The 25092-nt window shown below is 47.5% G+C and overlaps 1 protein-coding gene across 3 annotated transcripts in view; it reads right to left on the bottom strand.

Moving 5' to 3' along the window:
• The window catches only part of LOC111147948 (mannan binding lectin serine peptidase 1), a 62435-nt gene that overhangs the window by 1458 nt on the left and 35885 nt on the right, over positions 1-25092 (bottom strand). For 2 of the 3 annotated variants that reach the window (XM_022504222.1, XM_022504242.1), the window contains 4 exons: positions 24242-24320; positions 17874-18011; positions 16935-17009; positions 10533-12963 (listed from right to left, as the gene is read on the bottom strand). In XM_022504222.1, coding sequence (XP_022359930.1) covers positions 12080-12963; positions 16935-17009; positions 17874-18011; positions 24242-24320 — 1176 coding nt within the window. In that variant the 3' untranslated portion in view covers positions 10533-12079. Of the gene's footprint in view, positions 1-1139; positions 1208-2912; positions 3099-3942; positions 4057-5460; positions 5599-10532; positions 12964-16934; positions 17010-17873; positions 18012-24241; positions 24321-25092 lie in introns of those variants that run through there. The other variant, XM_022504232.1, reaches the window with a different exon arrangement.

Below are 25092 nucleotides of genomic sequence, written 5' to 3'. Positions count from 1 at the left end.
ACATGCCCCAAGATTATAGCTCCTGTTGACCCTCACCATTTAGGTCTCTCCTGGACCACAGCCTTCCCAGAGAGGTGGAGAGAGAATGTCAGGGCAGGGTGGTCATAAGCCCATATCCTCAGCGAACCACCAAGTGCCTGACTCACCTCTACTCACCGTTCAAGCATTGTTCAAGAGTTACTTCCTTTGGGAAGCACTTATGGACCCCAAAGGCGAGGTTGGATTTCCCGTTATACATGCTGGAGCTTCCCACACTCCTTCCTCATCACATTTATCATGTCGATGACTACTTTTTGTCCCTCTCGCTTGACTATCAGCACAAGGAAGCTGGGGACCGGATGTGTTCTCTCCCACTCCTCTGCCCCCTCAGCATTCCTAGTAGCTAGCACAATGTCTGGTACATGGGAGGCATCAAGTAAATGCCTGGGAATTAATGAAAGAAGGGATGAGTGGTTGTTGCAAATCCGAAAATTTAAACTATGTTACAATATCCTATGTTGAAGGATGCAGAAATTAGCTGTGGCAGTTATAAAACCCAGTCATGTCAGAATCAGGCAGGTCTTGGGGGGACATCTAGCATTGCCCCTAACTTTGCAGTTTGAGATACTATTAATGGTCTAGAGAGGCAAATGACTTGTTTCGGATCACCCAGCAAGTTGGTAGGAGCCAGTACTTGGAGCCAGAGCTCTCTCTTCCAGGGCACTATTCTTTTATGAAATGATATAAATGTGAACTTCTAAATGCAGCCATCAAGTTCATTATTCAAGGACTGCAGCTCTCAAGAGGCCAATCTTTAGCTCATTCTTGGTTACTCTGGTATGTGAATCCTTATGGTATACCGAGAGGTCATCTTTTGGGGTGTCTAAGCCCGCTGTTTTCTGGAAGAATTTCCATTACCTGAGCTTTTAATATGCTACAGAAACATTGAACAATATTTAGAGATTAGAGCTCTATGTAGAACAAACAGACCAAGGTCGTCAGGATTCAAAGTCCCGGTGAACTTTGGAGGTGGGCCCCTGGTGTCTCTCTCTCACCCACCCCTTGCCCAAGACTCTGAATCCCTGAGGGGCAACAAGGAGCAGGAGGGTCCAATGAGGGGCAGAGACATCACTCTCTATAGGACATAAATTGAACTTCACCTCCATCAGGGTCTGTGGGAACCTTTGCAAGAACTGCTTTCCCCAGCCACTGACGATGACCACGTCCCCTGGAGGAAAGAAGACACGGTGAGAGAGGAGTGGCTGTCTGTGGGGTTTTCAGACAGCTGCCTCTTACAGCCCCATCATTCTCTGCCTGTGAAGGAAGGGCTGAATTTGTCCCATCAGAGAAAGGGAATGTGGTGGGGAGGAGGACTGCTGGTCTGGAGCTTACCTGAAACAAAGGTTTGGACTTTGATTTCTAGGAGTCATTAGCTAGTTGATTGGTTGTTCATTCCTTCCCATTCCCAGCCAGCACAGAACCTAGGCTCCACAGAGGCGGTCATCTCAGCTACCTGTTCACAGCTGTATCCCCATGCCTACTGTAGCACTAGCATGTAGTAGGTGCTCAATCAATGCTTGTGAGCAATGTAAGAGTTCAGCCTAGTCCACATTGTGCTGCACTGCCTTTGGCAAGCCCCCACCCTCCCCTCCCCTGCTGAGCCCCAGCTTCCGCATCCATAAAACATAAAAAAAGGAAGAGGCTGGTCTTGGGATTCTCTGAAACCTCTCCCAACTCTGATGTCCTAGAAGTCTGTGAAGTTGACAGATGTTGGGACAGGTGGAAAAGCGTTGAGCGCTGACAGAACAATCATTTCTTCATTTGAAAAGGAGTAGAGCATGGGGGGCGGTTATGTGGGACAACCTGGCTTCCAGCCCCAGCTATGCTTTTTCCAAGCTGTGTCTTGGGTAAGTCACTTCACAGTGCTAGGACTCAGTCTTCTCATCTGGAAAATGGGACTACACTCCCTACCCCCCCCCCAAGGTTTTTATAAGTAGTAAATACATTAATGAAAGTAGAGCCACTGGTACATGGTAGGCACATGGCATTGGATAAATCAGACTCATACCTGTGCCTTTCTTGTTGGCTCAGTTCTATTCAGCCGGTTTTTGTCGCTTGGCTATGACACAGCAGCACTGAATTTAGAACAAGATGAAGAGGAAGCCAATATGTTTGAGTGTATTATTTCACTTCAGTATCACAGCCACCCTATGGGGTGTTATCCTCAGCACAGGGATAAGGGGCTTGAGGTTCGGACCCTTCCTCGAGGTTACCCGATTGGGAACTGCTAGGACAGCGTTTTGAACCTGTAGAGGTGATCAAGCTATCGTCCCTCAGCTCCAGACTTACTCTTTACTCTGTTAGGTGGATGCTGCAGATGAGACTCTGGAGTGACAGTTCTGCTTTGTCAAAGAGGGAGGTGACCCCCAAAATAGGGGGCGCTTCCCGGAAGGCTTGTGGTTCCTGTCTGCACTGCCCTAGCCCCGGGACCTGGTCCCTGCTATTCCCCCAGTACATCAGCACCGGGCCTCGCCATGGGCTTCTGAGTCCCTTTTCCAAGCTTCTAGATTCTGGGACTCCATCCTCTCCCCTTTGTTCTGCAGCCTGAGGAGGGGTGGTTTTTTCCTGCTGGTACTACCTGCATTACGATAGCATCCCCCTTACCGCCCTAGTCCTCCAATGCCTTGGATTAAATTCTCCCTCTTGCAATGACTTGTGTGGTTTCGGTTTTCTCTTCTGGACCATGACGATCCAGTCCTTCAAGAACTGATCAAGCCTGCCTGTGTGCTACGTGCTGCCTTGGATCTACTTCTGACTTAGCTGTTTCAAGGGGAGGCTGCCGAGGGATCCCTCAGAGCCTCACCATGCTGGGGACCTGCCTGCGGAGGCAACTGCTACTCTGCAGGGGTGGGGTCAGGGGTGGGGCAGAGTACCTTCCTCCGGGGGGCCCTCTGGCAGACAGATGGGCATCACAAAGTCACTCAGCACTGGGCTCTCCAGCAGCTCCACCAAAGCCACGTCATTCTCGAATGTGCTGGGGTTGTACAGGGGATGGAGGAAGATGCGTTTGACCCCGAGATGCTGCTCGTTCTCATCCGACTGGCGCCTCCAGTGCTTGCCTGAGCAAGAGAAGGCACACGACGCATGTTCTCAGTCCCCTCTTGTACCAGCTGGACTGTTTTCAGCCTTAACCCTTTTGCTGCCCCTCATTCCCAGGCGTCCCACCCTACCTGCCCTTCCCCAAGTATTCACATGGGCTCCCACTTCTGTCTGTCTTCTTGAGCTGATCCCATTGCCTTAGAACACTTATTCTGATGCTTACTGCCACATGTTCAAACCATATCATCAACCTCAGTGCCTGGGTCACGTGTTCCCTCCTCCGGGAAGCCTCCCTAATTCTCCAGTTAGATTCATCAGTTACAAGTCTTTTTCTTGTGAATTCCCATGGTGACTTCTCTCTTCCTCTCCTATAGGACTTACTGCTTCCTATCTTATACTAGAGTTCTCTGTGCTCATATTTTATTCCTTTATTAGGTTGTAAGTTCCTTGAGGGAGGGTAGGGACTAGGTCTTAATTATATTATGTTCTTACATCCTGGAATAGTGTCTGTAGGCAAATACGTGTTGAACCAAACTGAATCAGCTAAGAAAGAGAAGTTAAGCTTGGATTGTCTGGGTTATGACTTCCTAGAAACCATGGATTCCTAGAGGCCTAAAGCATCTTTAAAATGATCTAGACTGGCCTCTTTACTTCACTATTATAAAAATGGAGGCCTCGACTTCAGTGACTTGCTCGTGGTCTTGCCACCTGAAAATCATAGCCTTGGGCTTGGACTCGGGTCCCTGGACTCCAATTCTAGCTTATTCTTCACTCCAGGTATCCTGCCCTGATAAGTAAGTGAATGGACACACCTTATGCCCAGAACCACTGTTGGCTTCAGGAGTTAGCCTGTCCCTCACTCACCCATGATGATTTTGAAGTCAGAAGGTCTGAGCAGGTCTGAGTCTTGTAGGGCTAGGTAATCTGGATCGAGTGACTGGTGGAGGCAATGAGCTGCAGTCACGATCCAGCTGGTGCCTGAGAACAGAATTGTATATGCATATACTGTGCACTGCCCCATCCTGCCCGGCCTCCACCATTGCTTCAGACCACTTCAGAACTCTTTTCTATTGGGTTTCAGAGCCATAAATCAGACACTCGTATAACCCTAATCTGAAGATGAGGAGTTAAATCTGTGATTTTATCTGCCTATTCTAATCAAGAGGCCAAGACTGAACATCTTAAACTGGGTTTTAGGGCTGCCTTAAACCCATGGGCTTGGTGAGCACCAGACACCCCAAGGTGAGTCCACAGAAGACCCTGGGCTTACTGGCCAAACTCAGGCCTTGTGGCCCCTGGACCAACAGCACCAGCCTCATCTGGGAACTTCTTAGAGATGCAGACTCTCAGGTGGACCTAGATCTATTGAAATAGAATCTGCATTCAACAGTAAAATCTGGGGATTTTAATAAGACCCGCAGGTAATTCCTATTCACATTAAAGTTGGAGAAACACTGATCTATCGTGGAGCTGTCCTCACCTGACTCCACTGTTGGGGAGGTGAGTGACTGAAAGGTGAGCCTGAGTCTGGCGGCTGTCTAGGTAGATGTGGATCCATCTGGGCCTTCTTCCTCTGTGGTGAGATCAGACCAGGAACTGGCCAGGGACTCTAGGTTGCTATCAGTTTTTCCTATGTCAGAATTGGAATGGACCTTTTATCATCAAACCAAACTATGGCAGGAAGAGCCATCAGCCATCTCTTTCCTACCCTTGCTCCCACTCCCACCCATATTCACTCCATAGCAAAATCCTGACGATCCTATTTCCTAATGCTTTTGAATCTGTCTTATTGCCATTTCTTGTCTCCTGTTCTTACTCTGAGGCTAATGACTTCTCTCCCCATGGTTGCCACAGCCACCTCACTGAAATCCTGGCTTTAGGATTTACTCTCCTTTCAATCCATATTGCCCCTGGAGAGAACATCCTTGTAAATCTGCAGCAGCCTTCAGGATAGATCTAAATTCCTAAGTATGGCCTTCAGGGCCTTTGTAAATCTACCTTCCCTGGCTTCTCCAGGGTGAATTTCCTGGTTCTCCCTAGTCTGAGAGCCATGGCACAACTTGACTTTGAGCTTCATCTGAGTGCATTGTAATCAGTGTTTGAGGGTCTGACTCCTTGACTTAGTCCTTCCCAGTGCCTGAGACTCACCAGGACTTCATAGGTGTTTGTTGACTGAAGAAGCAAGCTAGAATAGGAATACATATCTCCTAGCTCCACTTAAGGGCTCTTTCCATGACACTGTCTTTCTGGGTCTCACTGTGAGTGTGGACTAGTGATTCCTAATCCAGAAATATTGGTCAGTCTCCAGGAAGAGGGTTGGGTTCTTTCACTTTCACCCTGCCCCCTAATCCTGGGTCCCCCACACTTTCCACGTCTTCTTACCTAGAAGGGAGCCGCCACAGAAGGGTTGCTCATTTGGATGTGACAGCATGGCAATCCAGGGAGTGCTGCCTTTCTGGACTGGGCGTCCATTGAAGATCCTGGCTATCAGCTTCCGGGAGAACTTGGGGACCCCACACACTGCAGCCAAAGGAAGGAGGGACAGATCACACTCTGGGCTTCATCTTACTCTTTGCCAGAGCTACCAGCTCAACACCCTCTGTTTTTATGTATTTGAGCAAGGAGCCTGATGCGGGACTCAAACCCAGGACCCTGGGGACATGACCTGAGCTGAAGGCAGACACTTAACTACAGACGCTTAACTGACTGAGCCACCTAGGCATCCCTCATCACCCTCTCTTAGGAACATATGTTATTTTTGTTTTCCTAGAATTCATTGCTCTTTTAAGTAACAGTGCCTCAGTTTTCCTCTGGGGTCCATTCTCCTTCCATTCTTAGTCCATATGTCTTGAGTTGAAATGATCTTACCTCTGATTCTAGAGGTAGGAAGGTGACTGACCTGATGAATTAAATCACCTCATGCTTTGGGGATGATTGCTCAGAGATGGGACTGTAACTCCGGCCAGCCCAATGAAAGTCTGCCTTGGGAATTTTGCTAACCATATTAAAAAGGAGAAGGCCCTTCCTGTTGAGGTTGTTAGGCTGCTGTCTATAAGCCAAAATTTGCCTATGATTACTTCATTGAGAGTCTTCTGAGAATGATGCTACTAATGGAAAAAAGTTGGTCTAGAAGATGAAGAGTAAAGCAAGAGGGAGATTGTATCCTGATATTTGCATTCCTTGATCTAACCATAACTGATGCCTCGTGATATGGACATTTTAGCTTCGTGAGCCTATAATTCTCTCTCTCTCTCCCTCCCTCCCACCTTCCTTCCTATAAGCTGTTTGCATTGGATTTCTTTCTCATGAATGAAAGAATCCTGACTAATAAAGAATTTTCATGCTCTACCCACAGGGATCTCTTCCCAAAGAAGCCCTTCCTCAGGGCCTTGGGGGTTGAAGACCCCTCTAAGAGTCTTCCTGCTCCATATTGTTTCCACTGACTTGGATTTACAGACATAGATACACAACATCTTATGGCTAAACAGCGCTCTGAGACCATCTAGTCCATTCCTCTCATTGCAGAGCTAAGAAAACTGAGGCCCTAAGAAGGGAATTAACTTGCCAAAAGTTACTCTGTGAGTTAGTGGCAAGACTCATTCTAGGTCTTCTGAATTCTGGGCCTTTCCTACCCTGGCCAGCACCACTAACTTTTACCTATGTGACTTCCCAGAGCACTCATTCCCTGAGCCTGATCCAGGTCACCATCTGCCTTCTTTGTAGCTGTCACCAAGCTCCTGATAGGGCTGGGATGCATCTTCAGCATCTCCCAGTAGTTTCATTCTACATGTCCTTGGCCACTGCCCCAGCTAATGTCCTGTCCCCATTCCCAGCAGAATCTCAGAATTCACTGGGTGGGAACTCCCCCAAGCATTCTTTCTCCATCTGTCCCCTCTGTAAACTTTTTTTCTCTTCAAAAGTAATTCTGGACTTTGGATCTCCTCACTTCCACACTACTGGGAACCTGGCTTGGGGGATTCTCACCCCTCTGGCATCTTGAATCTCTCCTTTGCCTATGCCTCCAAAACATGGCCAAGTCTTCTTACCCTAAAACCATACTTCTGATTTCCTGGCTTCTCATTTGTTCCATAGTCTCTCCCTCTCCTCCTTTCCATAGCCAAGCTTCTAGAAAGAGGAGTTGACACTCAGTCTCTACATCCTTCCCTCTCCTTTGGAGGTGGATTTGGAAGAAGAAAGTGCCAGGCTCTGCACACTCTTGGGAATAAAGACATTTAACTGGACATTTAATAGATCCACAATCATAGATGGAGGTAGAATGGCTCTGGGTCCATACATGGGACTTCAACAGTGCTCTTTACATGTGTAGGAAGATACTGTTTGAAATTTCCTCTCATGTAGTCCTCATTTCCAGGATTCCCCTTGCCCTCTGTCTCCCTATTATTAAAGGTGGAGCACCCATTGTTTTAGGTGAGGCTGGCTACAACTTTGAGTTTTGAAGGAGCAAAGCAGAAACCAAAGTTGGAAGTGCAAATTTTCATTTGAAGAGTCAGGGATTGTGGTAAAAGATTTGTAGGTTTCAAGGAGCCAAAACCCAGAGGACTAAGCATACCATCATAAGGTTTTTACTCTAAGTCACAGAGAAAGGAAGATGTAAGGATAGTTTCCTGCCTTGGGAGAGAGATAAACCTAGCAGAAGTCTGGACACGGTGGGGGTGGGGGGAGGAGGGAGGGTGGGAGGAGAAAGAGAGAGAGAAGAAAGAAGGAGAAGGAGGGAGAGGAGGAGAAAAGGGAGGAGGAGAGGGAGAAGAAAGACAGAGGAGGAGGGGGAAGAGAAGGAAGAGGGTGAGGAGGGTGGGGGAGAAAGAAGAAGGGGGAGGAGAAGAAAGAAGGAGGCAGAGGGGGAGGAGGAGGACAAGGAGGAGGAAGGGGAAGAGGAGAAGAAGGAGGGAGAGCTGGAGACTTTAAACACAGCAGAGGGCCTGCTTCCTGAATCCTTTCAGTGTTGACAGTAGAGGCTGGATCCTTGTCCATTGGGAATGTCCTGCCTGTCCTCTAGAATGTCCTGTGGCATTGGCACTCTCGACTACTTTAACCCTCCACATGCTCCCTTCTTGGCTTCTGAAGCACTTCTCTTCCTGTGTTTCTGACCACTTTTTGGTCTCTTTCTTGAAGTTTCTCTTTTCTCCATGCCTTCCATTCTGGGGTCCCCTTGATCAGACCTTGGCCTGCTCTTCTGCACACTTGTGGTAGTTAATACCAGTCTCCTCCTGTCCCACCCTACTGCCTATCCTATAGCCTGATGGACTTCAGATTCATATCTCTGACCTGCTATGTCCTCTGAGTGGTTCCTTTCTTGCTATTCCTTCCTTACATCTCCAGCTGGGTTGCTCATGACCTTCTCCTCTCTGACATTCCAGATGCTTGTTAAGACCCACATAGACCACATCTTGGTTGCCTCCATTTCCTTCAGCCCCCATGTTCAGTCAGTCCCTAAGCTGGTAAAACATCACCAGAAGAAGCAACGAGTAATCTGTTTCCTCCACACTATGTCACGGAGTGCTTTCCATGTAACCCATGGTACCTCAGTGTTTCAAATATGCCACAACATAAATATCTAGAAGAAAGAGAAAATCTGAAAGACAGTAGAACCCAAGACAGATAATCCTTAAGACCAGCTACATGTAAAATGTCAAGCACAATTTAGGATTCTTCTAGTTAACAGTGTAAAAAACATGATGTTTTCATTATGATACAAACCTGAAACAAAGGCAACCATGAGTGCATCCATGGAGAAGCCTCACTAACAGTTTAGCTGTGCACCTGCCTCCCCATCCTCACATCTGCACCATTTCATAGGATTCCTATACACAAGCCCCACTGAACGCACTACTTGGATGTTTTAAACTCCTGCACCCACATCTGCACCAGCTTAGCCTTGGTCTGGTGGGTTTTCACTGTCTCTTTCCGGAGTGCTTTCCACCACTTCCCTGTGATGCCCACCATCCGGTCTGCCTATTCAGAGTTCCCTGCAGATGAGACCCTGCAATTTCTAACAAGCACTCCAGGTGATTCTGATATACTCCCACTAGGAGAATCACTGGTTACAGGACAGAGTGCAAACATAGTATGGCTTTTAAGACGCCTTCCACTCTCCCTGATTCCCCACTGCTCCTGCTCTACTCATGCAGGTTTCTCTGCTTGATCTTCATCCACTCTGGCCCTTCTCTACTGTCTCCTGCATTCTTTGCAGCATCTCCACAAAGCTCTCCAGATCCCCTTCAGTGATGCTCCCCCACCTTTAAGTGCCTAGAGAGCTGCAATCTCTAGTCCTCTTATGACACTTGATGGCTTTCACCCTTGTGAGACTTACATGCATGGGACCCTGTCTTGCATGCCAGTTTGGGCTCTTTGAAGTCAAGGGCTTAAACAGCAGGCACTTGAGTGAAGGCATGTATAGCTTAGAGGGACACATTCCAAAACTGACCCCATTCCTCATCACCCCTTCTTGGATGATGTCCAGATGACTAAAGTTGTACCTTTTCTGTAATGAGAGGGATAGGAGCTTAACGAGGGGCCAGTCTCTCTTCAAAAAGCCAAATAAACAAGCATTAACAATCATCAATAAAAATGGCTAACAGACACATGAAAAAATGCTCATCATCATTGGCCATTCAAATCAAAATTCAAATCAAAACCACATTGAGATACCACCTTACACCAGTTGGAATGGCCAAAATTAACAAGACAGCAAGACAGGAAACAACAAGTGTTGGAGAGGATGTAGAGGAAAGGGAACCCTCTTACACTGTTGGTAGGAATGCAAGTTGGTGCAGCCACTTTGGAAAACAATATGGAGATTCTTTAAGAAATTAAAAATAGAGCTACTCTATGACCCTGCAATTGCACTACTGGGTATTTACCCCAAAGATACAGATGTAGTAAAAAGAAGGGCCATATGTACCCCAGTGTTCATAGCAGCAATGGCTACAATCACCAAACTGTGGAAAGAGCCAAGATGCCCTTCAACAGACGAATGGATAAAGAAGATATGATTCACAAATGCAATGGTATATTATGCCTCCATCAGAAAGGATGAATACCCAACTTTTGTATCAACATGGATGGGTCTGGAAGAGATTATGCTTAGTGAAATAAGTCAAGCAGAGAGCGTCAATTATCATATGGTTTTGCTTATTTGTGGAGCATAAGGAATAACACGGAGGACACAGGGGGGTGGAGAGGAGAAGGGAGTTGGGGGAAATTGGAGGGGGAGACAAGCCATGAGAGACTGTGGACTCTGAGAAGCAAACTGAGGGTTTTGGAGGGGAGGAGGTGGGGGGATGGGTGAGCCTGGTGGTGGGTATTAAGGAGGGCATGTATTGCATGGAACACTGGGTGTGGTGCATAAACAATGAATCTTGGAACACTGAAAAAATAAAATTAAATTAAAAAAACAAACAACCATCAAACCCCAGAATGAAGGCTGTTGGTTATCCACAGAGAGTTTATTTCCACTTCAGACCCCTTATAGGAGAAACAGAGTGCAGAGAAGCTTGTGATATAAAATATACAAAATATAGCACCCTCTACATGTACTGTTCATAGACATAGGAGTGTGCTTTCATGAACCAATTGGAAAAATTGACACTTCACAATTGTTCTCTTGGAATCCCTCTCAGGACTTCTCTGGCTGCCTCTCTCTGATGGAGAATACCCAGAAGAGCAAATTCTGGAGAGGAGGACCTTGTGAGGCTCAGAGGAGAGGCTGCTGGCAATCAGAAGACTGAAAGCTAGAGTTAGAAGGACCCTGAGGGGGATCTAATGTCTTCCTTTTACAGATGGAAACTGAGGCCCACAAAGGGAAAGTGATTTGTGAGAGGTTAGACAGCCAGTTAGGGGCAGAGCTGAGGCTAGAACTCAGCACTCTTGGCTGTCCTTTCATGGGCAAGTCTCGTCTTCCCTTGTCTGGCTCCTGAAAACCAAAGGAGTGGATCTTTCTGAACGTCCATGCCAGGTGGATTCTCTGAAGAGCTCAGACTGCAGGCACACTGGGCAGTCTGGTGGGATCAGGTTGCTCCTAATGTCCTGAGCTCACTCTTTGTTCCATTTTCCTGCTCAGAAGCACAGCGGGGCATGTTTGTCTTCTCTTTTTCTAGACAATCCAGTTGAGTCTCTGTGCCTGGGGCTGGGGCTCAGGTGGCCTTTTCAGATGATACACATCAGAGCTGGAAGTTTGCTTCATGCTTGTCTGGAGTGGCAGGTGTAGACACCTGTGTTGTCAGCTGGTATTGGAGAGTGATTTATGAGTCTAAATGATGTGTTCAGAATTGGCGATAGGAAGTTATCAGAGATGGGGAACCTCCCACTGATAGTCTCTTGCCCCTAGTCACCACAAACTTTTCCAGCTTTCTCTTTGTCCTTTAATAGAGAGAGTTCCTTTAATAGAGAACACAGGGATAAGGCTTGGACTATAAGAAGCTTTGGGGAGAAAAATCCAAGGAACAAAAGTACTCCAAGACATCACACTAGGAGACGGGGCCTTGGAGGTCTCATCCCTATCTCCTGAAGCCCGAGCACTTTTCCCCTAGAAGGGACTAGACTTGTCTGTGCCGAGGGCTGATTTAGGAAAATATATGGACTCAGCATTCAACTCAACATAAGGTAAGATTTTCTAATAGTCAAGTCTGAGCTCAAGCACACCAACAGTGGGACCGGAATGTTTGGTAGGTGAGTAGGAGTGCATAAGGCCACTGGGTCAAGACCTCCTGAGAGGAGTGCTGGGATTGGCCAGAGGGCTAGTTCCCTCATTGTGCTGCGGGGAGAGTGAGGCCTACGAGGGGAATGGGCTTGCTCAGGGCCATGGACCCAGGCGTCTTGTGTGAAGCCTTTTCAGAGCCCCAGGGGCTGTCTTGGGAGGATGGGGACAGCGTGTTCCATTCCATTTGGTCTGCTGAGTAACTTGGAGTGTGCCATCGAAAGTGCGTGTACAGCCTCTCTTGGGCTGGGTGCAGGCAGGCAGGCCCTGAGGATGTCAGTCAGTTCACCGTTCCACCTGTAGCTCCCCCAGACCTTGTGGGGAGCCCATCTGCTCCCACACCCAGTCCACATAGTTGGAGACCTTTGTGTAGACCCCATAGACCTGCTTGCTGCCACATTCTTCGGGGCCCCCCCAGGACACCAGGCCTTGGGCCACCCAGCGCTGGCTCAAGTCATCCAGAATGACAAAGGCCCCACCACTGTCTCCAAGGCACGTGTCCTTGCCACCCTCATAGTAGCCAGCACAGAACATGTTCTCTGTGACGCTATAGTTCCCCGACCGCGACTCGTAGCTGGTTTTGCACTCTGCATATGGCACCACGGGTAACTTGACGTACTGTAGGACATCTGACAAGGTCCGTGTGCCACTGCTGATGATCTCATCCACTGTCACATTAGGATCGGAGATACCCCAGCCCGCTACCAAGCCCAGCATGTGGGGTTCTGGGCCTTCAGGCTCAGGACTTGGCAGGCAGATGGGCATGACATGGGGTCCCAGGGGCACAGGTTCCTGCAGCTGCACCAGAGCTATGTCGTGGTTGTAGTTCTGGATATTGAAATCTGGGTGGAGCACCACTTGGGCTGCAGAGCTGTTGACAGCCCCCGATTTGTCCCGCACATCATGCAGGCCCAAGAAGACAGTGACATGCTCCTTGGAGACCGGTATCACTGTGTTGTCCCTTCGCTGGGAGCGCAGCACGTGGGCTGCTGTGAGGATCCAGGACTCAGAGAGCAGGGCCCCACTCCCAAACCACTTGTCGTTTGGCACCCTCGAGGTGTCCTCCACCACTATCAGGGCCTGCCATGGAAAGAGGCCAGGCTCAGCATTCCTGCCCCCGATGATTCTCTTGACCAGGTTTGGCAGAGAGCGGGAGGGCTGACCACACACTGTAAAGAAAAGGAGGAAATGGGGACAAGAGACAGAGACTGGTCAGATCAGCCATTTGCAAAGAGCCACCAGAAGAAATTCACATCTCATCCACTGTAGATTATGCCACAATGGGACCCTATTCTACATCACAGGGCCATGGTGGCCCCGGGGATCTCTGCATGGGTGTGACCTTTGACCTAAGTCTTTCTAGTTGGCCTGTGCATGGACTGGCCCTTCTGTAGCCAGTGCCATCTATGGATCAGACAATTGTATGCACGGGCCTCCACCATCCTGAACCATTTCCAGCTAAGTGTGCTTTGGCCTGGATGATCTCATATTCCAGAAGTGGCCCATGCTGTATGGATACTTAGAAAACTTCTGGAAACCATAGGTCATGGGCTTTGAGAGAGAGAAGGAAACTAAAAGACTGTCTGGCAGGTCACAGCAAACACTGGACTGGGAGCCAAGATAACTAGGGCCTTGACTTGGCTTTTCTTTCTTATGTCCTGTGCAACCTTAGATAAGTAGATTCGTCTGTCTGGACTTAAATTTTTGATCTGCTAAATGAGGAAGTTGGTCAGTATGAGCTCTGTGGCTCTTTCAAATTCCAAATTCCCTCAATTTTTATTTCATCTTCCCTGGTCACCCCCATTTTATAGGCGAGTAAAACTCTCCAGATGTTAAACAATTAGCCCAAGGTCACATGGCTATGAAGTTAACAGGGACATTAGCAGAGGGCTATATCTTGTCCCATCTATATATAGGATAATGTCTTGTCCTATATCCCACAGTGCCTTATTACACATAAAAATCATGGTCATGGGCTCTGCAACTTTTTCTTCTTCAGCCTAAAGGACTCAAGCTGTGAATGCGTGCCCAGCATACCCAGGGTTAGGGAGAGGTGGCATAATCTACAAGCAATGATGCATAGGCCCTACTCTGGGCCTCCCATCATTGCACCCAGGAACCCTGTAGTACCTTCAGGGGAAGAAGAAAGGTCTGATCAAACTTCGTTCCACTGAGTTGTACCCCGAGCATGCACATGCACCACCAGCCTCCTGCAGCCAAATGCCTTTAGCCCATGAACAGGGGGTCTTCAGCACCACTCCTCCGCTGGCTAAGAACAAGCTCACATGAGCCTTCCCAGCAGGGTTATTAGGCCTGAGAGGTAAGCCTGGCATGAGTGTTGGCTTCTTCCTGCTTGTAAATGGCCAGGCTACACTCTTTGGTCCTGGATACTTTCAAAGATCCTTCAAAGGCCAAGGAACATTTGAATTTTCTTGGGAACTTTGGGATGTCAGGCTTTCAGCAACCTAATGCTTTTCAGATGTTCTTCTTCCTGAAGCCAAAGGCTTCTTCCATGATCCTTAGGCACCCTGTCATTCACACCAGGCCAGATGTGAGCTGACCTTTGCTAACTTTCTGTTGCCTCGTCTTTCAGAGTGGAAGGCCAGGCTCTTGGCTACAAGCTGCAGCCTACGAGGTGACATCTCAAGGCGATCTGTGATTGGCCCAACACAATAGCTCATTTAGTGCTGAAACACCCTCAACTGGTGAAGGCCAGGATTGTGGCTGAGTCCATGCTTACAACAAAGCCAGCACTGAGCAGTGCCTTTCTCCAGTGTCAGAGCTGCAGAAGCTTGGAGAACCACTAATTTACAGATGTAGAAATCGAGGTTCAGAGAAGGCAAGTGACATACTCAAAGTCATTAGTGACAGAGCCAGAAGAAGAGCCTGTTTCTTGTAACTCTTGAATCATTTTCTCCACTAAAGTCTGTTTTTCTTCTTGATATGCTTTTGTACTTTCAAGAGTTTGAATGATGCAACAAGCCTTGTGAGAGCTCACTGAAATGAGGCCATTCTTTTGGCTGCTATCATTCTCCATCCAGTCTTTCCTGGAATAAAGGAATCTTCTTGAAAAACTAGAGCTGGGCTCTAGAGCCCTGGAGGTACTGAGGGAGGGCCCTTAAAACAAAACTGTGTTATTTTAGAATCCTGGGTCCATGAGGATATCATGAAACACAATCAGAGTCAAGAATGGCTCAGCATTGCTTGTGTTGATATCAAAGTCTTGGCTTCATCTTCCAGCTCTGCCCCTAACTCCGTGGGTAGCCTTGGACAAGTCATTGCCCCTCACTGATCCTCAGTTTTCTCGCATGTCAAATGAAGAACAAATAATATTTGCTTAATAAGATTCCTTGGAAAAGTGGATATAATGATGCTAGATAAAAATGGCTTTTTCCTTTCTGGCTTGTTTCTGTGTTCAATGTTGATGTTTTAAGAGGGAAGAATTTAGAAATCTCTTGCATGGTCCCATGGTGAACCGTGGTTCTTCCCAACACCAGGTATTAAAAGAATTTTATGACTCCCTGTCTCCAAGATGTTTTATGTAAATATAGAGGATGATGATCATTAAGGATCATAGAATGTCATGGATCGCCTTATCCTGCTCCCTCACTTCTGAGATATGGAATCCTAGCCTCAGAGAGGTGAGATTACTTACCAAAGTTCACAATAAGAAAATGACAGCACCAGGACTAGGACCCAAGCCCCTGACTCCCAGCTCAATGACTCTTTCCCTTCAGGAGGTTGCAGCATGGCTGCCCGGGATGGAATCTGCCTGAAGTGCTTTTTCCTTTGGCCCACATGATATTTTAACAAAATGGGAATTAGATTTTTCCAGTTTGCCAGAGCTCCACCATTCTCCATCCTTTCTGAGGGTTCATCAACTGTGCCCTTGGGTGTGCTCCGGGCTAAGCCTAAATGAGATGATGGGGATCAGCACAGAATAGGTGGGTTGACCTTTCCTCCACTCCACCTCCTCCAAGTTCTTTCTTCATCATAAAGCCCTCCCAAATGAAGTCTTCCTAACTAGTTCTCACCCCTCCACTCCCAGACTACCACATGGAATGAATTCTTCCTTCTCTAGAATCTCATAGCAACTGCAATGGCCAACATGGAATGCTAACATTTTCTTTGGTTCTTAAGGATAATGGTAGACAACTCCATAGTCTTTACATTTTAACATCTAAATCTGATATCTAGAAGCTTACTGAGTGGATATTGAGAGTTACTAAAATGTACCATTCAGATAATACACCTGGTTTTCCCAATGCTCTTATTCATAAAATACAAATGTCACCCGACATTTAACTATACTGCGAAGCTCCTGCTGTTCGGCAAACATGCAGATGGGATTAGCATCGATCCCCAGTGCTGTCTGGGTTGTGTCTTTCGATTAGTTCCGTTTGATTAATTAAATCAATTCTGCTATTCTTGCTTATATTGCAAGTATAAAGTTCTGTGCCATGACTGTTATTTATTTATTTTTTTGGGGGGTGCAGATTATTTGTTTCACCCCACAGTGTGCATTTGAGGCTATAATTTTCTAGTAAGTTGATTTGAATATAAGTGTGCACTATGATTGCAATAAAATCACCCATACTTTTAATGCTAAAGCAAATATCTACAAAATGTCCCCCAAATCTCTATGCATGGTGATACTTTCTATTATCACAAAATTCTTTTTTTATTTTAAAGTGGGGTCAGTGGGTGAACCATGAGGTCATAGCAGTCAGTAAGACTTGAATAGGTTGCTCTTTGGAAGAACTTCTTTCTCTGTCCTATAATTATTTGTCTTATGTTGCTAATCTCTACAGCACAGTTAGTGCTTGAGGACAGGGTGCCCACTTCCCTGATTTCCCTGGTGCACAGGAGGTGCACACACAAACCTTTGCAGGGAAAGCCTGGTGGGAAGGGAGCAGAACTAACAGAGAAAAGAGACAGGAAGGCTTTTGGTGTAATAGCACAGGCTGAATATAGAGGCTGGTTGGTTTGCAAAGGTGTGAGGTTGGGCTTCTCTATCTTTGGCTCTCTGAGGTATCTTTTAACAAAAAACCAAAGCATCATGGTCCCCATCCCCACTCCATCAACAACCAAAGCACTGTGGATGGGAGACCTGGAGAGAGAGGACTTGAGACTCAGGTACCTGGCAGGCATGTGGGCTGGCTTCTCCCCAGTACTTCATTCATCCAGACTCCTTGGGCAGAACAGGTGTATATACCTGGGAGAGTGAAAAAGGCAAGAGAAGAGGGAGAAAGGGTTGATTTGTAGTACATAGAAAATAGATCTGGGTTTTTAATTCTTCTATGGTGGACAATTGTAAGTCTTCCAAATGGTCTCTCTGAAGCCATTCTCTTTAAGCCAGTCCTCCCTGCAACCTGAAGGATCTTTCTAAAATGGGAATATAGGCTTTCTCTTCTGCTCAGAATTGCAAACTGCTCCCCATTGCCCTCAAAAACAAACAGCACACTCTTCAGCAGGGAGGCTGAAGCTCTGCACAATGGGATGCCTGACTGTTGGCACCCCCCCACCCCTCCCACACCCGCCTGGCCCCACCCACTAGCAGGCACTTCCTTCCCCTAAGGAACCTGCCACGCCCCCCCCCCTCCCGCCAGCCCCACCCTGGTTCTCTGTGGCTTACTTGCCTTTCCTCCTTTCCCCACTTAATAATCTCTTTAAGAAACCACACTGGTGTCCACCATCTTGTCTGAGTCTTACATTAGCTCTGTGAATTGTACTGCTGTTCCCCTTTTGGAAAGTGAGGACTTGGAAGCTTAGAGAAATTGGAAGAATTTTCTTAGCACCAGTCTGTGGCAGAGGCAGAACTGCAGGTCTTTGCCACCTCCCTGAGGGTTCCTTCTCTGTCAGGGGCTCTGGGTGTGCATGTGAGGGTGCTGGGGTGCCCTGTGCCCTAACCCCTGGGACACCAGCCTATGGCAGGGAGAGGTGAGACATGCCCTCAAATGTTTCTCCTCCCAGTTCTCCCCAAACTTCAGCCTGTGTTCTGGTGCTGCAGCCCCCAGTCTAGCCCTGAGACCCCAATGGTGAGAGGCGGAAGGGGGCTGGTTTAGCATGGAGGGCTCACCTGTGATATTGCGGAGCATCTGATAGTAGGGCTGCTGGCAGGAGTATTGGATCTCAGATTTATATGTGGTAAGGTTGTTCCTGGTGGAGAATGTAATCAGCCCATGTTTCAGCTCTGCCGGGGCTCCACAGTCTGCAACTGAGAGAAGAGAGTTACACCCCTCAATTAGCCTTTGCTCTTCTTGAGGTCATATTGTGCGGCTGACTTATATAGATGTGCAGATTGTGCACTGCACACAGGTGTGGAGAGGAATGTTATAGTCTATGAGAATGGTGCAGGGCCTGTGCAGCCATGGGTGGCACTGCTTTTGGGGGTCTCTCTCATCCACTGTGGCAACACCGTGTGGCCAACTCACCTGGCCTGGTGTCAACTCCAGGGCAGGGGCAGGACTACTGGGATCTAAGCAGGGCCCAGACTTTCTCCCACATAGCCCTTTTCTTGACTTTTAGTTCTATTGTGCAATCCTCTTAGTCTCTCCTGCCCAAACACGAAGACTCCCGCTCAGGGGAAAAATCTCTGGCAGCTTCGGTTCTTCCTGAAGACCAACATGCTGAGTAAGAGCTGTTAACGTGCTCACATTGGTGCTTGGCATACAAAACCCAAAATCAAACAGAAAGAAAGTAGCTCCTGCATGAGTACACGGCCCCACTCTTCTGGCTTTCCGTAGGCATCTTGCTTGGTCACAGAAGGCAGGAGGGGGGTTCTGGAGTAAACTCAGTTTTCATCCTTCACCTGCTTATGTTGTCCAATTGCTGGGGGCTGGATGTTGGGTCTGGCTGTAGGACCCTGCTCCTCAGAGGTGGTCTCAGGGGCATCGCCAGCCCAGAGCCTGGCATGAGTCTCCCAGAAGCCAAGTCACAGGCTGAGGCCCCAATTTGTCAGGACCCCTTCAAAGCCTTCTTTTAGGGGGTGGTTCTCATTTCTAAGGAAATCTTCAGGTCTAATAGCCGAAGAGTCACAGAAGAATCATAGAACTTTGTAGCTGCTAAGGGACCCCAAGGCAAACAATCCAGAGTATCATCTTGACTTTGCAGATGAGCCCAGAGAGGAGACTCGACTGGCCTAAGGTCACACAGTGAGTGTGACAAACAGAAAACTAGTTCTGACTTTAAACCCAGTGTTCTCTTAAGAAAACCAACTGACAGTTCTTAAGGATCTGTGTTGTACTTAAAATGGCTTAAAATCAATATTAATAGCGAAATGATGGACATTAGCTCTTAACCTCCTGGTAATTTCAGAGGACAGCATTCCAAAAAAAAAGAATTTCCAGTTTCCCCCCTCCTTGGGAAACAGAGAGGCAATTTTCCCTTAAGATGCTACCCAGAAATTGTAGTTTTAAAGTTTAGAACTCTAAATTCAACATTTTGACTGAACAAAGAGTTACCTGATCTAAAGCAGAGATGACTCCAAAGCCCTCCACTCTGGCAGAGAGGGGTGAAGGCTGAGAGTAAAAGCAGTTGTCTCCTATCCACAAGGAAGGCAAAAGCCAAGAAAACTGGCTAATGTTTTGTCTTGACCTCTAATCCCCTTGGACAAATTATTCCCTTTCATTTTGATTACCCAAAAGTGGAGACACTCTTCCACTCTGTGTGAGGGAGGGTCAGCACTAGGATCGCAAGAGGCAGTAATATATATTTATATATTATTTAAAACCATAACACAGTTTTAAATGTATTTTCCTGCTGAGTCTCAAAGCAGATTCTTCTTCTTCTTCTTCTTCTTCTTTTTTTTTTTTTTTTTTAGGAAATGCCAATGAGTGGTGCCTGGATCTTGGTATTACTCTTGTCTCTCTTAACTTTGTTCTAGCAGTTCATTTTGCCTAAAGTATTCTCTGGACCTAATACCTAGTTCCAGAGGGAGCAGTTGAAGTGTTGGCCTTGGACACGGCTAGCTGGTCAGGCTACTGAGAGCCTGTTACTTGGCTGGCAAAGGTGTGAAGAGATTTCCTGAATAGAGGGCCTGCTTTCCTATCACTTCAGAGAAGTAACTTCGCTGGCCCTATAGCAAGATAGAGGTGAGATGCAGTATAAGATAGAGGGTTGCTTCAGCTTGGGTGTGGTGAGTGGGGTGGTATGCTTGTACCCCCAAGTCTACCATGGCAGATGAATGGCCATGTCTCTCTGGGGCCTAGAGACGACTTCCTTTTCCTCAGGGCCTTGAGCCCAGCACAATCAAAGATGTTAAACCAGAACACGCTTCCTCAGCTGGTCTTGCTTCTTTGCCTTAGGAAGTGTCTCATCCTCTCTCTAACACTCCCTCTGGCCACTTCCACACCCCGGAATCACAAGGCCCTTCCTTTTTCCCTTCCCTTGGCCTCCCTTTCTCATCATTCTCTGGGATGGGATGCACCAGTCCACATTCTGTCTCTGCTGTCACCTCTGGCTGCCATTTATTTTTCTTCAGACACATCTTTCTTAAGCCACTGTCCCGAGTGTGCTCTGCCACAATCTGGCACTTCCTGGAGAATGACACACCATGGGCTCCCCGTGCCCTCCGGCCTCGGGGATGGCCCCCTACCCCAGCGCCTCTTGGTCCCCACCCTCGGTGCCCCTGTGTCCAGCATCACAGACCCCCAACTGTGCTACTCTCTCGCCTGCTTTCCCTACACGGGAACCCCTGGGGTCCATGCTCTGGCCACCTTGAGGCCTTGATCAAACACTGCTTCTTCTTGAAAGTCTTTTCTTAGTCTTCTAACTGGTTAGGGCTGCCTCCTCGTTTCTCCTTACAGAGGCCTCTGTTCATCTCTCTGGTGCATTTTATCTTACGCTACTCGGCATTGCCATTATGGTGGCCCATATCAAATCTTCTGCCTCAATTAGGATTCCCTCTGTCTCACTGAGTACAGTATCTGTCACACTTTGGGGGCTTACACATACAGATTGAGCTGATGCTCATCTCTGCTGCCCACCTCCTCTCTGCTCTCAGGGGCATCCCTGCCCTAGGCTGACACCAAAAACTAGGTACCTGCCCTTGTCCACCCTTGTGGGGCTCTGCCTGCGTCAAGAACCCATTTAGTCAGCACACAGACTGAGCAGTCCCAGCATAAAGCACGGCTTCTCTGATGTGTCTGTTCTGGTTTTGTTCAGGCTGAAGCAGAGATTCCCGCCACCACCACAGAGCCCTTTATCATGTGACCAGTGATGTCCCATGGCTTGGAGGCTGAGGACTGTGTCTTTTGAAGGTGATACCTATCTTTTGAAACCTTTAATCAGGGAGTTTTCAGATATGCGAGATTTGTAAGCCCTAGCCCAGAGGACAGAACTTCAGATAATGCACTTTCGGGCCTGTGTTAGGTCCACATGGAATAGAAACTTTTGCGGATGAGGCTTTGTCTAGATTTCCTACGAAACCTACGCTCTAGGACTTAGTGTTAGTTTCACCTACTCATGGTTGTTAGAAAGGAGCAACAGATAAAAATAGTAAAGTCATCAAGTCACAGGCCTTCTGGCCCATTTCAGCTTCAAGTGTGGAGTGGATTAGGAACCAGGGCCCACTTTGACCTGGTCAGCCAAAGGACCATGTGGTTGGATATGAAATCTTGCGTCTCGAGGACCAAAGTCATTTGTCCTTTGAAAAGAGTACTGTTCACTTGGAGGTGCTTACAAAAACAAAAAAATCCTCCTTATCCTTTCATTATTTTCTAGCGTACTGACTGAATGACGGGTGAGCCCTCCGGGGGGAAAACTGTTCTCTACACAGCAGTCTCAACTGCTTGACTGTATTGTCTTGTTCAGCACCCACACTAATCCGCACAGGAATTGGAAATGGAGCGTTGGTGGGGTGGGGAGGGGTGCAGGAGCTCTGGGGCCCCAGGGTCTCGTGAGTGGTCCACTCCTGGATGTCTGCACTCTGTGGGGTCCCGTCCTTCACTCTGTCTCTTGCTCTGACCCGAGTTCGTTCTCCTCATCCATTTCGGTTTCTGCCACTGGGGTGAAGATCAAAGAAGGGTCAGGAGGTGCAGGCAAAGGAAGCAGAGAGAGGAAGAGAAAGAGAGAAAGAAGAGAAAGAGAAAAATTAGCAAGCAAAGCAGAAACAGTTCATGCAGGAAATACAGAAATCGCCCCACGAGGCTGATTAAGGATGTAGTTGAGGTATAGCTGGTGTGGGTGAGGGTTTGGGATTGTGGAATTTGTACCATTCTGAGAATTTGCACAGTCATAAGTCCTGGCTCATAAGGATTACAGCATTCTGCCCCTGGAACGAGCTTTGTATTCATCTGGTCCAAGCCTTCATCTGGCATACGACATTAAGGGTGGAGTGGAACTTGCCTTGGGTCACCATGGCAAGCTGGAGGCAGGGTCCGGACAACCACCCATAATTCCCACTTCTTGTCCCAAGTGACTTCAATACACATGCACACTTCTTGTCTGTTCCCCATCTCTTTCCCCACAATCCTTCGGGGCTTGAAATTTCTCAGTGTTGCTCATCCTTATAACTCCCTTAGGACCTAGCACGTGCCTGGGGCAGAGAGATGCTTAGTAGGAACCTGCTCAGTGAATGAGCAGAGACGCCAGGAATGTCTGAATGGGGATTCTAAGAATCCTAATCCAGGCTATCCTGGAAGAACCAGGTCATATTCAGGAGAAAAAAAAAAATTCTTCTTTTCTCTAGTACAAAATGACAGGCATTCTTTAGTATACTAACATAAGTCACATAAGACGGTACCATCAAATACAGTAGTGTGTTACTCTTACCAGAACTTCCATTACATTAAAAAAGCGTGCATACTTTATTAGGGGAAAAATTATTATTTAAGTTTTCTGCCTTCCAAAAGCATAAGTGAGAGAAAAGCCTCTGCCGAGTGAGGAGGTTTGTTTGGTGTGGAGCGGTGGCGGCGGGGTAGGGGGGAGAAAGACATTTTTATGGGGCTTTCATTTATTCCCAGTTGGTCCCACAGGTATGATATATACATTAACTCAACTGGTCCTTTGAATAATCAAGAATGCAGGAAACTGAGGCCAAAAGTCTGAGTGCATGGCTTGGGGACATTCAACTGGTTGAGTCTGGATTTGATCTAGAACTTCCTGACTTTAAAACTACCCTACCCTCTACACACCACATTCTCTTTTCCTTCCTCCTTCAGAATGCCCTCTTGCTTTGCCCTGCACAGTGCTTCCCACAGAACTCAGTCATAGCACTACACGTGAGCCACGTGTTGGACGAGGTGGGGGATGTGTCTTCTGGCATTTGAGTTCCTCAGTTTCTGAACCTTGTCTTTTCTATCTGAATTCCCTAGAGGCACCCAGAAAATGATTGTTGAAGCCATAAGATACCCCCCTTTCCCACATTGCGCTCTGACTCCAGCCACATCATCTTGTTAAAAAAATTTTAAAGGCAAGAATATTCTCAAACATTCTGCCTGGGATTTGCCTCAAGAGAGTTCACCCCGACAGGGTCCCACGGAGGCTGCACAAGTGGTTCTGCCTGCCTAGGGAATTTGAGCCTTTCAGAAGAAGGGACAAAAACACCACAGTATATATGCAGTCATGAAATGCGGCCGGACAGGACCAACCCTAACACTTGACTTCTCCCCTCTCTGGCCTAAAGCCAATCCTCCCCTTTGTCCTTCTCTTCCTTCCCTTCCTATAACCACACCTCCCTTCCTTAGTCCTGCTGTAATGAGTTTTCTAAAACTTGTAAAAGTCTTTACAAGTCTTGAACTAGAACTACCTGGATAAGGGGACAGTGTGACGGCTGGTATATTTTTACAATGCTCACTAAGTGAGCAGTATTTGAGAAATGCCCCCAATATGTTCTAGAGTATTAAGGCTAGTTCAACTTTTTATTTTAATTTGAGGTGAAGGATCTTGTCCATGGTTGCAAGGTGGGTGAGGAGCAGAGCCACTGCAAGAACTCTGGGTCTCAAGAGCCAATACAGAGCTGTGTCCCCTGCTTTACACAGACCCTCTGCACTAACCTCACAGCCTTTCCTGACAGGCCCTAAATCATGAGCTGTTCCAGAAACCTTAGTGGGTATGGCTGATGGCCACACGGAGACTGGCAAGGTCATTGAGCTCTGGGCACTGGTGCTGAAATAGTTTCCTTAATTAGCAATGGTCAGAGCTCATTTCAAACCTGGGGACAAGCTACTCCTTTAGCAAGTTTGGCAACCTGTCTGTAGGCAGAGGTGAAATTAGTATTTAGGAAGTAAACTGGGACCAACAAGAAGGTTCCTTCAGAATCTTGATATCTTATTGCCCAGAGAAACAATAGCCTTTTGGTCTAGCCCTTATGTGTTTGCCGAATTCCTGCCCCCAACCTTCTTTGAGAGCACCTGTTAGGTTTTCACCTTTGTGTGGTCTCTGGTTAGAACCCACCAGTGCTGGGGAGCTCATTATCTTTATCACAGACTAATTTTGTTTTCTTACTTTTACAGGTTGGTATCCTGTTACTCCATGTCCCATCCTTCAGACACTCGATCTGGAATGTATCCATCTCCACATTATCCTAGGAAAAAACATGAAGAAGATGTGGGAAGAAGGAGGTTGTTTCCCAGTATAACCAGCTCAAATTCCAAAGCCAGTTGTCCTTGACCGAGATTTTCTAACCACGGTCCTCCAAGGGCAAGGTCGACGATAGGAAATAGAGAGATGCTGAATTCATGGTCCCCGTTCCTACTCTGGAGAGGGGCAAGGACTGTGTGGAAGAAAGGGCTTGGACAACTGTCTGAAAGGGGAACACTGTACCTCTGACTCCGTTCTAGAGCTGTGGCTCTCAAACATAGTAGACATCTCTATCTTTTGCACAGACCACTGCACCCCCCCCACCCCCTGGCCCCCAGAGTTTCTGTTTCAGTGGGCCTGGCTTGGAGAGCATGACTTGGATTTCTAATAAGTGATGTGATGCTGTGGTGGGGACCCTACATGGAGACTCATTCCTTGAGAACCTTCCTCTAGCTTGGCTCACACCAGTCTCACCTGGGTAACATAACAAAAAACCAATCACCGACACTTACCCAGGGATTCTGCTTTAATTCATCTCAAGTGAGGGGCCTGTGAGGTCAATTCATATTATTTTTAAATCAGCCAGGTGATTCCTAGGATAGTGAGCACTATCTGTCTGCCGCCTCTAAAATCTCTCCTTCCTGTCCCGGTCTCCCCCAGTAGGCCTGATTGATGAACTTTGTTAATGTTGTCTGTCCTGATTGTAGGGATGAATGGATCTTGATTTGTTTTTGATATTCAAATCAGCCCAAGCTCTGATAGAAGACTTCTGTGCC

This window comes from Enhydra lutris, unplaced genomic scaffold (genome assembly GCF_002288905.1).
Source record: "Enhydra lutris kenyoni isolate GAN:26980312 unplaced genomic scaffold, ASM228890v2 scaffoldscaffold2, whole genome shotgun sequence".
Taxonomy (NCBI): Eukaryota; Metazoa; Chordata; class Mammalia; order Carnivora; family Mustelidae; genus Enhydra; species Enhydra lutris.
Note: the sequence above shows the minus strand (reverse complement) of the source record. Positions and strands in the feature narration are given on the sequence as shown.